Genomic DNA, 16,023 nt, shown 5'->3' with positions numbered 1-16,023 from the left:
GCCCACCTCTAGTCGGCTGGCAATTGACAGTCGTTGTGTCACCATAAGAGCATAACTCTCTGGTGTAACACGGTGAGACGAAAACCAGGGTGGGCTAAGGATTCGAATTGACAACCTCGCAAGGCCTAGATCAAATCATTCATTGTCATAATCCACATTTCACTAGTGTGGATCGAACTTGGGTCTCCATTAGAGAACCCAAACCTCCTACCACTATGCCACGAGCGGAGATTTTTACGGTTTGATTAATTTCGGTTAAATAATCAAAATCCAACTTGGGCTAAAACTTTTATTTATAGATATATATGAAATGAATGTATAAATATATAAATGATGGTAGTAAGCATGAAATACACAAAATTGAGGTATAAAAGCTAGAAATATATGAAAATATGTATGGTTTGATTCGGTTCAATTAATTTCGGTTAACCGAGGGTACAAAACATAACTTATAACCGTTTTTCGGTTAATTTCAGTTCAGTTTTGTCAGTTTTCAATTCAGTTATTGCTCACACCTACTAGGTGGTAAGTATTTCACTTATTGGCCCTTGATATATAGGTTGGGTTATGTTTGGTTATAAGTCTCAACTGCCTAAGTACTCGGTTTTCGGTTAATCGGTTTGCTGTAGTCGGCTAGTTTTTTTTAGTATTCGGTTTAGTTCAGTTAACTTCGGTCAAATAATCATCAAACTTGGGCTAAAACTTTTACTTGGAAAAACGAAATGGGTGCTCGAGAGCATATAGTGTTCCATGTGGTGAATATAGCATGTTGGAGAGTATGGAAAGCCCGGGACTAGAAACTGGTTGAAGATAAAAATAAAAAAAAAAAAAGGTTAGGACATAAGACATAATTAGAGGGGGGGGTAGCGGTTTTCTGGTTGTTATAAAAATAGGTTTAAGTTTAAGATGATAGATTGGTCAAATTGGTGTAAATTTAACTTAAGATAAGCTCGTTTTTTGGTGTGGTTATTCTCCGGCTTGTAGAGGGGGCTGGCGATTTTCTAGTTATAAAAGTTTATAGTTAAGAAGAAAAAGAAACATATGAAATGGAAGCATAAAAGTATATAAAAATATGAATGACTTGATTCAATTTGGTCGTACCAAATTGAACATTCCAACGCTTTTTTAACTTTTCTTTTGTAATTAAAGGGATTCATAAATTTCCAAAAACACATACTTTCAAATTCTAACTCCTTTCTTATCTAAACGAACACGCCATGTCATGGGATTTAAATTCTAATTCCTTCAAATTTCTATGAATTCCGCAAACCAAATGTTGCCTAAGACATAGGTGGTGTGCGAAACTACTAATTAATGTGGTAGATGTAATGTCAAAATGATATATTTCGAGTTATTTAAAACCAGCTTGAAATCCAACTGAATTACTTGTTCATTTTTTATAAACTAAATACAGAAGGTAACTGATTTTTGGTTAATAAAAACATTTCGGTAAAGCAAGGAAACCGGATTCAAATATTTAGCCCGTTACAAAACCAAGCAATCCGAAAACCAAACCATTGAACGTCCTCCAAGTTAACAATCGGGTTTTCGGTTTGACGCCGAATTTTAACAAGGTACGCTAGACGGTCTATGTGTGAGTTTAAATTTTACATTTATTACTATTTCAAAAAGAACAAAAGTAAATATTTTTCTTAACCGGTTATTTAACAGTGACAAAGCCAAACCAAACAGTATAAATCTCAAACCGACCAACTTGCTTCGGGTTGAATAGTTTACTCTATAGTGTTAAAAGACCATTCCACATCCAAGTAACAAAAACAAAAAATGAAAACACAAAATGTCCAAAAATACTCCATAAAACCATCCATTCCATAAACAATTCAATACAACGCATAACTGGTTTTAACTTGCAAAGTATTATTAAACAACAGTAACAATAAAATCACATCTAGAAAAACAAAATATCCCAAAAATGATCCACAAATTAGTTGGATTTGATTAAAGATGCACACCCATTGCAATGAAATACCTCTAAAATCACATCTTTTTCGATAGAATTCGACCAAAATTTAAAGCTGCAGAATATTCATAAAGTTAACATAAAAAATCAAGAAACTTGTATAATAAGTATATAAATGACAGTAAATAGGTGATGTCAATTTTAGGAGTATGCATGGTGCGGTTTTAGACTAAAACTAAACCAAAAACCAAAACTTCGGTTTTTGGATTTTTGAAACCATTCGGTTTCTGTTTTTTCGGTTTTCGGTTCGGTTTTAGGCTAAAACTAAACCAAAAACCAAAACTTCGGTTTTTGGATTTTTGAAACCATTCAGTTTCTGTTATTTCGGTTCGGTTTTGGTTTTTTCCATTTGAGCTTCAAATTTTAGGCCAAAAAAAAGTTGCGAAGAAATAATTAATACATGTATAAATAATTTTGTTAATTGTTAACTAGTTGATAGTTATACATTTGGTCAAAATATTGGAGTTACATATTTATTAAATTCTTATTGATTATTTAAAATAAAAAATAAAAATTTAGATATTCGGTGCGGTTCGGTTTTTTCGGTTTTTATTTCATGCAAAACCAAAACCGAACCGTAAGTTCGGTTTCTACAAAAACATAAAACCAAACCGTCGGTTTTTGTTTCAGTTTGGATTTTTCGGTTTTTTCGGTTTCTTGCACACCCCTAGGTGATGAAATAATATATATTACCTTTTAAACAGCATCTTTAAAATTTCTGTTTCTTCTTTTTATTGCTTTTATTTATAGTTCCTTCATACGCCATACGCCGTTGAGCATCTATCTTCAGCTCATTCAACCGCAACTTTCTTCTTTGTTTCCTTGACAACTCCTTCTGATCATCATTTTCCACATCCGGTTCTGACTTTTCATGCATTTCAGTTTCGGTTTGACCAGCTCCGTGTTTACGCTTCTTGCTGCCCTGGGTTTGACCATCAGACGACTCGCCTCGAATAAGAGCTTTAATCCTCTTCCTGTGCTCTTTTCTCTTATGATGTGGCACAACAAACTCGTCGTCTCTGTAAGTAGCCAACTTCTTTAACGGAACTAACTGATTTAACTCCTTTTCATCCACTATTAAAATCTCCTCCGCTTTTAATCCACATGTGTTTTTATTAACCGGTTTGTATTTAAAACGTGTCCTCAAATCGCCAATCGTATCCTCGCACTCTAATTTTAAATACTCTTCCAACTCCTTTTTAATGAACTCTTCTTCTAACTCAGATCTTTTACTTTTCTCAACTTTATTTTCTAATTTCCCTTCGTTACCCTCGTTTTTAGCCTTCTTTTTCAGGGTCTTTTCTCGAATTGCCAAGAACCCGTCTGCCGACCCGTTTTCATCATCCCATCCTTTTGGAAGCCCGAGTAACTCGTCTTCTTCATCAAAGTTAGGTTTTTCCAACTCACCATCTTCTTCTTCACTACCAAAACCGGGGTCCACGTCATCCGCTTCATAAAAGTTATCATCAAACGCTTTTTTCATCTTCTTATCGTACTCTTCAGGATCAAACTCCTCTTCAAGATCATGTTCATCTAACAAACACTCACCATTTTCACCGATTCCTGCGATTTCTCTAATCTTTCTAAGCCTCTCATTCATTTCTTTCTTTTTTAAGTTTTTCAAACGTTTTAATTCTTCGTTTCTCTCGAACTCGGCTTGTTCCATTCTTTCGTTTTTACTCATTCTTTGCACTTTTCTTGCGTTATCCTTCTTTCTTACCGAACCCTCAACTTGTCTTGAATGACCGAATACTAGATCGCCTGCGTTTTCTTCATACCTGAAATTAAACATTCTTTCATAATCTTCTTGCTTCTCTAACTCTTCTTCATCTTCTAAAACATCTATTTCATCAAGCACACCTCCGTCACCGTTATCTTTTTCTAACCACATCTGTTCTTAAAATAATCCTTCAAAAACTTCTCGTTTTCGTCTAACTTATCATCTTCCTTAAAATACTCATCCAGCTTCTTTTCATACTCATGATTATCTTCATCTTCATTGTTATTTTTTTTCACCGTCAACAGTTCACCATCATCGTCATCGCCATCTTCCGCAGCAACTGCATCTAGAAACTCCTTTCTCGCAACCTCCATCTCTTCAACATAACTCTTTTTCTTGCTTCTAGTGTCTCGTTCTTCATCTTCATCATCAAACTCAGGCCCATATTCAAGTAAATTCTTTGCATTCACATCTTTCAAATACAACTTCTTTTTCTTCTTCTCCTTTTTAACATCCTCAGCCTCGGTTCCATCATCATCTTCTCCGTCATCCGAATCGAATAACTTAGCGTCCTCGCTTTTAAGCAACGGATCCTTATTTCTAACCTTTATTAACGCATCAAAGAACTTCACGTCCTGCTTGGTTGAATAGTTAACAATATCCTCCTCATCGTCAGTTGACTCAACAACATCTTCTTCGTCACTGTCATCGATTAGACCTTGCTTCTTGAGCTCCTCAAACCGCTGCAAATCTTCACGTTTTTTGTTATGCTCAAATCGGCGAGCGTACTCTTTGTTAATTTCAATTTTCGATATATCACCAGCATCGGAGCCACCGTCGTCCTCAAATAGCTTCATCCCCGTTCTTTTAACTCTGTAAACCAAATAATTTAGGTTAGGTTTAAGGGCGTAAGCAAGCCGAGCCAAGCCCGATCTCGTTCAGGCTCAAGCCTGGCTCGTTTTAAATTAAGAGGGCTCGAGCTTGAGTTGTTTTAGTCAACGAGGGCTCGAGCTTGATTCGTTTTAATCTAAGAGAATTCGAGCTTGGCTCGTTTCAGTTAAAGAGAACTTGATCTCGAGCCTGGCTCGTTTAAAGCTAAGCTCGAGCTCAGCCCGTTATAGTTTTCCAAGCTCGAGCTCGGCCCAGGCTCCGCTAAATATTATTATTTGCATATATATTCATTATATAATTTTTATATATAACATAATATAATATTATTTAATAATTGTTATCATATGTTTGTATATAAAAAAATTATTATAAAAAATAAAAACATAAAAAACTCATTTAGGCTTACGAGCCTGCTCGAGCTCGATTAATGAAGCTTCAGCTCGAGCTCGATTCGTGAAGCTTCAGCTCAAGCTCGTTTATTAAATGAGCCTTTATAAAAGCATGAGTGGAGCTCGTTTAAGGTCGACTTGATTTGAATTTTCAGAGTTGTATTTTTAGAGCTCGAGCTCAACATGTTTTAGTTTAATAGGGCTCAATCTCGGCTCTTTTAGAGTTGTATTTTTTAAAGCTCGAGCGCAGCTCATCGGTAGTTTGTCAAGCTCAACTCGAGATCGGCTCGTTAAAAAGCTCAAACGAGCCGAGCTTAATCGAGCCCAAGCCTGAAAATAAGCTCATTTAATAAACAAGCCCGAGCTTCACTTGGAGCTCGAGCACGCTCGCGAGCCTAAACGAGCCTGTCATTTATATAATTTCAAAAAATATGTATTTAATAATTACTAATTAATATATATAATGTTATGAAAAAAATAAATAAAAATAATTAAATAGTATATATTATTTTATACATAAAATTATCATAGAAATAATATATAAAAATAATTATATTTATATAAAAAATACTTGATAAATAGGAAACGAGCCGAGCCCAAGCCAAGCTCAAACTTTAAAATCTACTCACGAGCCGAGCTCGAACTCTGTTTAAGTTAAACAAGCCGAGCTCGAGCCTAGTCGAGCTCGGGCTCGGCACCCCTAAATTGCTCAAGCTCGCTTGGCCTCCCCTCATTTATTACTTAATCATTTTATTTATATGTTTTTATAACTATTTCCATTTACATTTATAAAAAACATTTTATATAAAAACCATATATACAAAGTAATTTAAACCCGCACCCCTGCTCGAGCTCGATACAGCTCAATTCGAGTTTTTAACAAGCCGATCTCGAGGAGCTCACGAGCCGCTCGGCTCATTTAAACTGTAAACAAGTGCAGAGTAAACATTAAGGCAAAAGTCGGATTATAACACTAATCAATTTCAAACATATTATATAAAAACTATATATATACAAAGTAATTTAAACCCGCACCCCTGCTCGAGCTCAATACAGCTCAATTCGAGTTTTTAACGAGCCGATCTCGAGTAGCTCACGAGCCGCTCGGCTCATTTAAACTGTAAACAATTGCAGAGTAAACACTAGGGCAAAAATCGGATTATATGACTAATCAATTTCAAACATATCATTCAAATAAGTTCAATTTGTAGCTGTAAATTAAAATTTGGGCAATTAGGGTTTACAGTTACGGTTAAACATTAATAACTAAATTAATCTAACAAATCGATACGTACCTTGAGTCCTTTAAAGCTTGATTGTTGACACTTGACAGCAGTAGTTGATGATAATGGAACCCTAAAATTAAAAATATGTAATGTTTATAAAATGAATGTAAATTGGGGGTGTTAAGAAGATGTGGGCCCAAAGAAATTGGTTGGGTTGGGCTGATTTATACTTGGGCCGGGCCTTTTATTGTTTCAACTTTCAATTGTTGTTAGATGTAGAGGTGGGTGAAAACCCCGGTTCCATACCTGGCCTGGAACTGGTTCCATCTCTGCTCGGTCAAAACCAACCATACTCGGCCGAAACCCGTAAAAGCTCGAAAAACATGGTTCCTAAAAGTAACTGATTTGCGCACCGCTGGGTAGAGGTGTACAAAAAACGGTTTATCGGACCAAAACCCAATAAAAATTAGAAAAACCCGGTTACTGAAAATAGCTGATTTGAGCACAGTTAGGTAGAGGTGTAAAAAAAGGGTTTCGGCCTAGTAGACCGATACCCAACCCGGCTCGAAACTGGTTTAAAACCTGTTTGGGCCAAGCAGGTTTGTAACCCAACTCAACTCGTAGGTTTGGCACCAGTTCATATTCTTGTTATGTGAGACCGATTTATAACCCGAACGGGTAGTAAAAAACCGGTTTTTTTTGTCCAAAACCGTTTTGTAACCCGCCCCGAATCTGTTTGACTGGTTAAAGTTTCGTCTTTAAAAGCCGGCTTGTAAACCGAACCGGTTTTGACATGGGCTGACCAACCTTGTTTGGGATAAAACCCAATTTGTACATGTCTTTGTTCAAATGGTTTTGGTGTTAGGTTTCTGGCTTTTTTAAGTACATTAATTTCTTTGATTTGGACTAGAAAAATAATATCTGAAGGTGGTAGTGATGGTCAAATTACGATAATGGTAAACTTTGTCGTATAACCACTCGTTAGAAAGAAAAAATTTAACTCGGCCCATGCGTGTTTTGTTCTTGATTAACATATGAATTATGCTTTGTTGGTTATTGATTTCAGTGTTGTAAAAGTCGGATTCCAAGGCCTTGGAATCGGCGATTCCAAGATCCTCGGACATCAACCTTGCCGCCTTTTTCCAACTTGGCCAACATTATTCGCCAAGGTCCAACTCGGTCAAAAGTCAGAGTACTCGGGATTACTCGGCCTCCAAGGTCAACTCGGCCACCAATTTTTATTTTTTTTTATTTTTTTAGTAAAAAAATTAAAAATAACAACAAATCATGAATTTTTGAATTATATATTTTTTTCATATAAATTATGCTTATTTTGATGTGAATTATGCTTGCTTTAACACATATATAATATCCAATAATTATTTCATGTTATATTTGTCATGCCCGAGTACAAGTCGAGTACTCGTCGAGAACTCCGAGTACTCCCCACAAGGGGCTCTGCCGCCTAGGAACCGCCTAGCGAGTTTTACAACACTGATTGATCTAAATTTTAAAAATTTATAAAAACAAAAATGAGGTTTTTTAAATAACTAGATGATCTTAAGTAATCCACACTAGTGATTCATTTCGTCGAATTTGGACTTACACTACATAACAAGTTTGGGTTCAAATGAACTCGTTCACTTTTTCATTCTGTACGTTACGTATATTACCAAAATGAACCCATAGATTTTTCATTAAAATACTAAAATATGATAGAGAATATGAAACAAAAACATTTAAAGGTGGAGTGCTAAATTGCATTTTTCTTAAGTTCTAAGGTCATAACTTCAAATCTTTCTACAACATGTGACCTGACCCGACTCGGATAAAAAATTCAACCCGAGTGCCATATTCGAGTACTAAATATTAGTGAACTCATTGAAAAAAATTGATGGCTCTGTCGCTAAATATAATATAATACAATACATAATATGATATGATATGATGTGACATGATATGATATGATACGATACGATATGATATAATACGATATGATATGTTATTTTATGTTATGTTATGTATATCATATCATAACATAACATGCATGCTATAACATGATATGATATGACATGACATAATATAGATACGATATGATATAATATGATACGATATAATATGATATCCATAACATATCATAATATACATGTTATAACATGACATGACATCACATCATATAACATAATAAAGCAAGTGTAAACAAAGTTATTTTTATAAATTATCATAACATTACAGTTCAAAAAAAAAGTTATCAGAACATAATGAAGTTAGTGTTTGACGTTTTACCCCCCTACACAATTGAATCTTCATAAGATTTCACCTAATACTAATTATTATTATTATTATTATTATTATTATTATTATTATTATTATTATTATTATTATTATTTACATGTCAAACAATTATTATTTTGCTTTAGTTCATTGAACAAATTTTTACTTTAAACATATTAACTGATTTTTCTTTATAGACAATTCAAATACCTTTTTTACTTAATGGTAGTGAAGTCAAATACTTTGTTTCAGGTTGAAAAATTAAAGCCTAAGAAATAAATATTTTAATAAAATTTGAAACAAATATATAAATATTAAATAAACCAGAGGTTGTGTTAGCACAACAACTATTTAAGGGTGTATTTTTATAACAATTAAAAAAAATAAACATACAACATATAACATCATAACAACATAGAATTCCAAAACATTAAAAACTACATGGTGAAAGTAAAAACAAAACAATATTCATAATCTTTTGATGAAGAATCAAGAAGCAGTATCTCCACCAAACACCTGATAACATGAAACAAAAACATTTAGTTTCGATAAACATCTAGAACGCGACACGCAAACATGTTACACAAGTAATACCTTTGTCATCGCAACCATCATCTCATGACGCTTTGCAGTCTTCTCCGCTTGACATTCATCACAATAGTCTTTAAATTCTTTGTCATATTTTTTCGCCTCCCTGAATATTGAACTGCAAATAATAATAACAATAATTGAAAAAATGCAAAAAAAAAAATGACAATTTGCAAAAGTGAATAATAATCACATAGTCACATACCTTCTGCACCACATCACTAAATTAACTCTTCGCCCGGATGTGGTGGCTCGGGCACCATGTCGATGACAACCACGGTATAAACGTGCACATCCAACTGAATTATTAACTTCAATGATTTTCTGTCATGTGTATAAAAAGGGTTAAAAAAATTATTTAACAGTTATAAAAAATTAATAATATATATATATGTGTGTGTATGTGTATGTATACCTCAGGATGTATGTTGGTATGCACATGTTTTTCACACATTGGACTTTCAAAAAACAACTGGCCACCAATAAACTCATAGCCCAAACATATGTTTAATGTTACTTCAGAATCATCCACATGAATATCTGAAAATGATATATGTATTCATAACTATATATAAGTGGTTAATAAAGTTAAAATTAAAATTATAACTTACCCTCTGTAACATCCTGCTGACCCATTCCATACTGAACTATATACCCATGATGGGAATCAAGATTACCTCCAACATCCGGTAACAAAACCGCACCAATATGTTTAACGAAACGTTCGAACAACATATCAAGCATGTCTTTCATGCCAAAGTCATCGAGACATAGTCCAAATTTATTGACTGTGTTTGGCATCATAATGTTGGATCTTGTTGCATGGATCCAATTTATGATATGATTCACCTAAGCAAATAATAATAATAATAATAATAATAATAATAATAATAATAATAATAATAATAAAGTACATAATGACAATATCAAAGGTGGTTATGAACTTATGATTGTTATAATTTAATTACCTCGTGTAATAAAATGCGACAGAAACTCGGCTGCAGCATTTTAAACGAATACACTCCTGGCGCATCTTTGTTCGTTATGCTTCGAATGCTATCGTTTTTGCTAGTGTTCATTTCTTTGATTGCATTTAAAAATGATGGTAGAAAGACCATTGAAGGATTCATTAAGTGTAGGTTTTTGTGCACAGGCTGAAATAAAAAATAATAATAGTAATAATAAAGAAAAAAAATCAAAGCAAATTGTTTATAATGCAATTATGATTTATGTCCATTGCTGAACAAACTTTACCATGTAATGAATATTTTGTTTGTATTCATTGTGCTTCTGGACCTGTTGAAATTGACACAAAGAAAAGGTTAACAAATATGATAAAAATTTAATTAAATACATTAATATAAGCAATAATACACATTTATTAACTTTATTGGTACATGTTAATCATTTATTATAGGCATTAATTTTTATTACAAAAGATATTATTTTAATTAGTTTTTTTATTTTTATTTTTATTTTTTTTAACATAAGAAGAATAAAATGCTATAAAAGCAATAAAATGATCAAATTACAATAGAGAGACATATAAGCGGACAACAAGTTGCACCGTCACTCCCTTTTGTATTTAATAGGTTCAAGATGCAAACGAGCTTAAAACGATAAAATAATAATGATAATTATAATAATAAGCACATTAGCAACTATTATTAATTTACCATACAGAGGCCAGACTGAAATTGATCAATCAGAAGTCATTTTTACTGCAAAATTAGAAGTTAATTATCAATCTAGATGTATTTTACCATTTTAGAATCACTTATTATCACTTCTACACAATCTAATTGGTTTCGGTTTCTTCAATAATTTAAGCACGATTTACATAACTGAGGCATCGTTACAATGAAACAATTCAATCGAACTCAACGTTCGATCGGAATCCAAAAATCGAATCAAGCAAATCAATGCAACAACAAAGGATTATAAACTATTGTCATGTTGTAATTGTAGTTTGAACTAATAATGACATGGTAGGATAGTTGAGGGACCAGTATTGTAACTATGGTAACAACATAGTTGAGGGACCAGTATTGTGTCTAATGTAAACTATGTTGTTGCTACATTTACAATAATGATCACTACCCTACTATGGCGCTATTAGTTCAAACTACAATTACAACCTAACAACGATGGAGAATCTTACTCTACTACGTTCTTCTGCGGTTGAATAACAATGGAGAAGATCCCGCATGAACTTCAGCTTTACATCTCTAGGAGCATTTAATAGATTTCGTGGCAAATGCATCTCAAGAGAGCTGAAAATGGCAGGAGAGAACTCTGAATCACAATCGTCGTAGTTTTCAACCATATGGTCTTGAATAGGCCTTAATTGGATACGGTCGTTCAACGGCATTGCTCCGGGAGCATTATCGTTATCAACGTCTACATGTGCTCTTGAGCTGGAGGGTAACCATGCATTGGTTGACATTGTTAGTTTTATATGATAAACGAGAGAGTTTGAAATTGAGCAAATAACAATTTAGGATTTGGTGATTTAGCAACTTGTAGGGTATTTGATTTATAAAGAGTTTTTTACCCGATCCGTTTTGATTGAATCCGGGTTTGATTTGTTTAATTAAAGTGTAACAGAACAGCGCGTTTTACGGATCAAATACGATTATAATGTTATATGTAATATGTAACATGTGATATGATACGGCTAGATATAAACATGATCACTGGATTACTAGAGCATGACGTCATATATTTTACAAGTTTAAGCTACACTTTTGAAGCATGTATTGATGGTTATATACCATTTTAGTATAGAAAGTTATCGTTTACAATTAATGGAGTTTATGTTTGTTGTATATGAGACGAGCCTAAACCCTTTAGAAGAATAATGGGTGTGTATGCAAGTATGATGATCACGACACACAAGTAGGCCAGTGTACATTATATGACCGCTAGACAATGCTAAGATCCTATCATGATACAAGTTTAAGGATAAACTCGTATACATATAACCGTAAAGTTGTTGATAATGTACAACCCGACCTTGTTTAATTATATTGTGTAGAAAGACTTTTCATGATTTTGATTCGTAACGTCGAATCTAAGCTACATTCCTCAATGCAATATTCGGTAGTTTATAAGCATGTTACTAATGTAGTATTCAACTTTAGATTCACAACTTCATTGTTTGTAACACCTTGATTTTTATATTTACATAATATGGATTAATTAAAATTTTGTGAAATTCAGTTTTAGAATTAATTTAAGTTTCAAGTTTCACATGTAAAATTTCGAGTTTCACATGTGAAAATAACTACAAATGAAAGAACCACAGAAAGTCTGAAGACCAGCGTATGGTGCTTACGCTAGATCCTTTAGGAGTCGTGCTGCCTTAACTAGGCCACGTCAATCGAGGAGGGTCGTTTGTTTACAGAAGATCATTAATTTGCGTGCATGCGTTTCTCAGTCTAAAGTGACTCAGCGTATTTAACGAAAACTTGAAAACAAACAAAACAAAAACAAAGAGTATAAACACACATCCAGATCAACAACAATATTTACCGCTCCTTCACATCTTTCTCTAAAACCCTTCACATTTCCGGCCAAAGATCACACCTTTCCGGATTCCACATCACTTCCCAATGTATAAGAGTGGTAATCTGGAGAAGAATCCATACCGGGCCCGGGTCGGTCTTGCCTGGGTTGATGGTTTGTATCTTGAATCCCCAAACCGACTGCATGCGCAGAAGGATCTACCCTTCTAGAACGTGTCTCTTCACAAGCCCGAAAATAAGCATACGGACCCCACCCTGAAACCGACAAGTAATATTACTAAAACACACATGCGGGTCCCACATATTTACGAATACACAACAAACTAACTACCTTCAGTGTGATACGGGGCAGGAAAGAACTGCAGATAGCAAAACGTGGCAACTATGAGACCTGTAAACCGACGATTTATAAGCGTATTCACAAATCACAATACGGATCAACCCGTTACTAAAGTAAACAGGTCAAAAACGAACCTAAAAGACCACCAGCAAATACGTCTTGCCAATGATGCCAATAGTCATCTACTCGAGAAACAGCCACAAGAGACGCCATTAAAAGTGGAAGGAAAACAATGCATAATTTTGCCACGTGTCCACGCCGGTCAAACACTTTTATTTTTCCTGCGAAGTACAATGCTAAAAACCCTAGCCCTGCGAATGACCCTACAAAGTACAAAATATCATAAACTTCAATAAGCTTAAAGAAAATAATATTGTTAAACAAAAATAAAAAAAGGTAAAAATCTTACATGAAGAGTGACCACTCGGGAAGCTTTTATGACCTTCTCTTATATCACTATTGTTACCGTGACATATAACGTTTCCCCATTTATCATAACTCTGCAACATATCAAAAACAGTTGCATAAGTGTCAATAACAGAAGGTTTAATAATCTACCTTAGAATTTAAAAAAATAAATAAAATTTAGGTTTTATATACATCAATTCCATCAGGAAAGCAACGCCAAAAGAAATCAGGTCTAGGTCGTCCAGTGGCATCTTTTATAGCATCGGTCAAAACGCCCGTTATAAGTATAGAAAATAGCAGACCTGCAAAGTGCAAAAACATTAAAATATGTATTCTAAAAATTAAATAAACAATAAAGTCATGTAAGGTAACCTAAAATTGCATGATGCAGATCATATATGTCTCTCCTCTTGAAATAGATGAACAGAAAGATTAAAATAGGTAACAACACCGCGTACACCTGTAAACCAAAATAATATTGTAGAGTCCTCAACAGTAGTATTTCATGCTGAATTAAAACAAAAATACAATTAGAAACTTACGGGTACAGCCCATAAGGGAACGGTGTTGTCTTTCAATGGATATTTAAGATCCGTCATCATATCCTTGCCAACGAAGCGGTAGAACGGGTGTATGATGTTTAAGCCAATTTCAATGATGACAAGTAACAACAATATAAGCCAATCATGCATGTGAGTTCTAGCCAGTTGTCTTCCATGAGATCTCATGTAAAAAACTTCAAACTCGGCTTCCCCGGGTCTGGCCTGCGGGCCCTGTTAAGATACAGATTCAAGCATATGAGCAATTTTTGCTAATTGGATTAAAAGGAATACTAAACACATAAAAAAGATTATATGCTTTCATGGTATTCTGTTAGTTGAAAGGTGTACACGATTGAATTATATTTCACTTCAATATGTAATGGAAAACTAAATACAACCAACTAACCCTTGAATCTTTGGGAAGTTGGTACTTGCTTTTAAGTGTAAAAGAACCGAACGTTCATGAACTGTTCGGCAGGAAGTTCGTTAATAAACAAACAAACATGAACAAAATTGCTCGTTCATTAAATTAAACGGACATGAACAAAACTGTTAGTTCATTTAATTAAACGAACACAAACAAGGCCATTTTCTTAATGTACAAACATGAACAAAAAGAATTGTTTGCTTATATGTTCGCTTTTGTGTTCGTGTTCGGTTAAAGTTAAATGAATGAACACGAGCATGCCACTGTTTGTGTTCGCTCAGTTCGTTTACAATTTACAGGCCTACATTTAAGTAGGGGTGCAAACAAGCCGAGCCCAAGCTCACTAGGCTAAAGCTGGGCTCACTTTGGTTTACAAGAGCTTGAGTTCAGCTCTATTCAAGTTCGGCAGTGTGAAATTAAAACATATATGTCCAAAAGAGGTAAGCTTTAAAAATACACAAGGCTAAGGCTAAACGAGCTTCCAATACAAGGCTTGAGCTCGATAACTAAACAAACACGAACACAGCCATTTTCTTAATAAACGAGCATGAAGAAAAAGAATTGTTTGCTTATATGTCCGCTTTTGTGTTCGTGCTCGGTTAAAGTTAAATGAACAAACACGAACATGCCACTGTTTGTGTTCGCTCAGTTCGTTTATAGGCCTACAAAAACTTCAAAAAAAAAGCAATAAATTATTCTTTATATTACGTGACAAACATTATAAGTTATATCCTTTATAGGCCTACATTTACAAGAGCTTGAGTTGAGCTCTATTCGAGTTCGGCAGTGTGAAATTAAAACATATATGTCCAAAAGAGGTAAGCCTTAAAAATACACAAGGCATGTTAAGGCTAAACGAGCTTCCTATACAAGGCTTGAGCTCGATAACTAAACGAGCTTTATTTGAGGCTCAGGATCAGCTCGAGCTCGTTTGCACCCCTAGTAATTAGCCAATATCCCTCTTTCTTCACATCAAATCAAACCATTGTCAGTTTAATCCAAATTGAAGAAATTGAAAGCTAATTCATGCTTCATAAACAATCAAAATAACAAAATCACTAACGTTCACAAATCAATAAGATTGTGACTAGGAGATAAAGTTTATCTCTTATGTAACAATTTAACAATAATGCACAAATTCATTTATATTAAAATAATAATAATATGACAACCATATCAAATCTAACAATTATTACTGACCTGAAACATATTCCTCATGACCTGAAAACTCATTCCTCAGCTGCAAAACCAAAACCACAAATTAAGCCAAATTACATAACCTAATTTTTGAATTAAAAAACCCTAGAAAGAATAATTGAATCTTAAAGTATAAAATTAATAATAATTTGTGGTGGTTGAGATTGAGAAGATATTTTCCGACAAAAAATAAAAGTAAAGGTGAAATTCAATTTACCGATAACCGGTGGGACCCACTGTCACTCAAAATTACTCCGTCAAGTGGTGATTGATGAGTGTAACGATGGTGGGTGAGGTTTTAGAGAGAGAAAGAGGGTTTGTTTGCTCGCCGGAGATTGCGGTTTACGGAGGTGGTGAGTGGTCCGAGTGGGAGGCAATAACGTTCATGAGTGAGTTTATTATTATTATTATTATTATTTTGAGAGTTTACATGAATGGTTCATGTAGTATCTTAAGTAGTCACTGGTTCACAATGTGTATTTTAGTCATTACAGTGTTCTTAACAACTTCTTT

The 16,023-nt window shown here is 34.1% G+C and overlaps 2 protein-coding genes and 1 pseudogene across 4 annotated transcripts; all 3 read right to left on the bottom strand.

The window, feature by feature from the left end:
- Positions 1-1,920: 1,920 nt before the first annotated feature.
- Positions 1,921-4,586, bottom strand: LOC143577459 (protein kri1-like; annotated as a pseudogene). Its single transcript, XR_013143112.1, has 2 exons — positions 2,684-4,586; positions 1,921-2,036 (listed from the first exon to the last, which is right to left on the bottom strand). The product of XR_013143112.1 is annotated as a protein kri1-like (transcript).
- Positions 4,587-8,955: 4,369 nt separating this feature from the next.
- Positions 8,956-9,870, bottom strand: LOC143577450 (2-oxoglutarate and iron-dependent oxygenase domain-containing protein CP2-like). Its single transcript, XM_077061282.1, has 4 exons — positions 9,681-9,870; positions 9,485-9,609; positions 9,275-9,393; positions 8,956-9,187 (listed from the first exon to the last, which is right to left on the bottom strand). The coding sequence occupies exons 1-4, from the start codon at positions 9,868-9,870 to the stop codon at positions 9,061-9,063; spliced, it is 561 nt and encodes a 186-aa protein (XP_076917397.1). The 3' UTR covers positions 8,956-9,060.
- Positions 9,871-12,589: 2,719 nt separating this feature from the next.
- On the bottom strand, positions 12,590-15,619 carry LOC143577458 (lipid phosphate phosphatase 2-like). Of its 2 annotated transcripts, none has more exons than XM_077061286.1 (8): positions 15,514-15,619; positions 13,887-14,117; positions 13,717-13,804; positions 13,537-13,646; positions 13,346-13,436; positions 13,071-13,259; positions 12,928-12,987; positions 12,590-12,851 (listed from the first exon to the last, which is right to left on the bottom strand). In XM_077061286.1, the coding sequence occupies exons 1-8, from the start codon at positions 15,544-15,546 to the stop codon at positions 12,652-12,654; spliced, it is 1,002 nt and encodes a 333-aa protein (XP_076917401.1). In that variant the 5' UTR covers positions 15,547-15,619; the 3' UTR covers positions 12,590-12,651. The 2 variants fall into 2 exon arrangements, with proteins under 2 accessions (XP_076917401.1, XP_076917403.1); XM_077061288.1 differs by having other exon boundaries at positions 13,071-13,247.
- Between the last annotated feature and the right edge of the window lie 404 nt (positions 15,620-16,023).

Source organism: Bidens hawaiensis, unplaced genomic scaffold, assembly GCF_021521415.1.
Source record: "Bidens hawaiensis isolate Kalapana, Puna unplaced genomic scaffold, B.hawaiensis_p1.1 tig00028610_1, whole genome shotgun sequence".
NCBI lineage: Eukaryota > Viridiplantae > Streptophyta > Magnoliopsida > Asterales > Asteraceae > Bidens > Bidens hawaiensis.
This window is presented reverse-complemented; position numbering and strand designations above follow the sequence as displayed.

Excerpts from the sequence above, each read along its gene's own strand:
- LOC143577450 (XM_077061282.1), bottom strand. The coding sequence starts at position 9,870 with ATGCCAAACACAGTCAATAAATTTGGACTATGTCTCGATGACTTTGGC. Across the intron at positions 9,610-9,680 it reads TCAGCAGGATGTTACAGAGG|ATATTCATGTGGATGATTCT; the intron begins GTAAGTTATAAT and ends TATCATTTTCAG. Across the intron at positions 9,188-9,274 it reads TTAGTGATGTGGTGCAGAAG|TTCAATATTCAGGGAGGCGA; the intron begins GTATGTGACTAT and ends TATTATTTGCAG.
- LOC143577458 (XM_077061286.1), bottom strand. The coding sequence starts at position 15,546 with ATGAGTTTTCAGGTCATGAGGAATATGTTTCAG. Across the intron at positions 13,805-13,886 it reads TTCCCTTATGGGCTGTACCC|GTGTACGCGGTGTTGTTACC; the intron begins GTAAGTTTCTAA and ends TTTGGTTTACAG. Across the intron at positions 13,647-13,716 it reads TCTGCATCATGCAATTTTAG|GTCTGCTATTTTCTATACTT; the intron begins GTTACCTTACAT and ends TGCACTTTGCAG.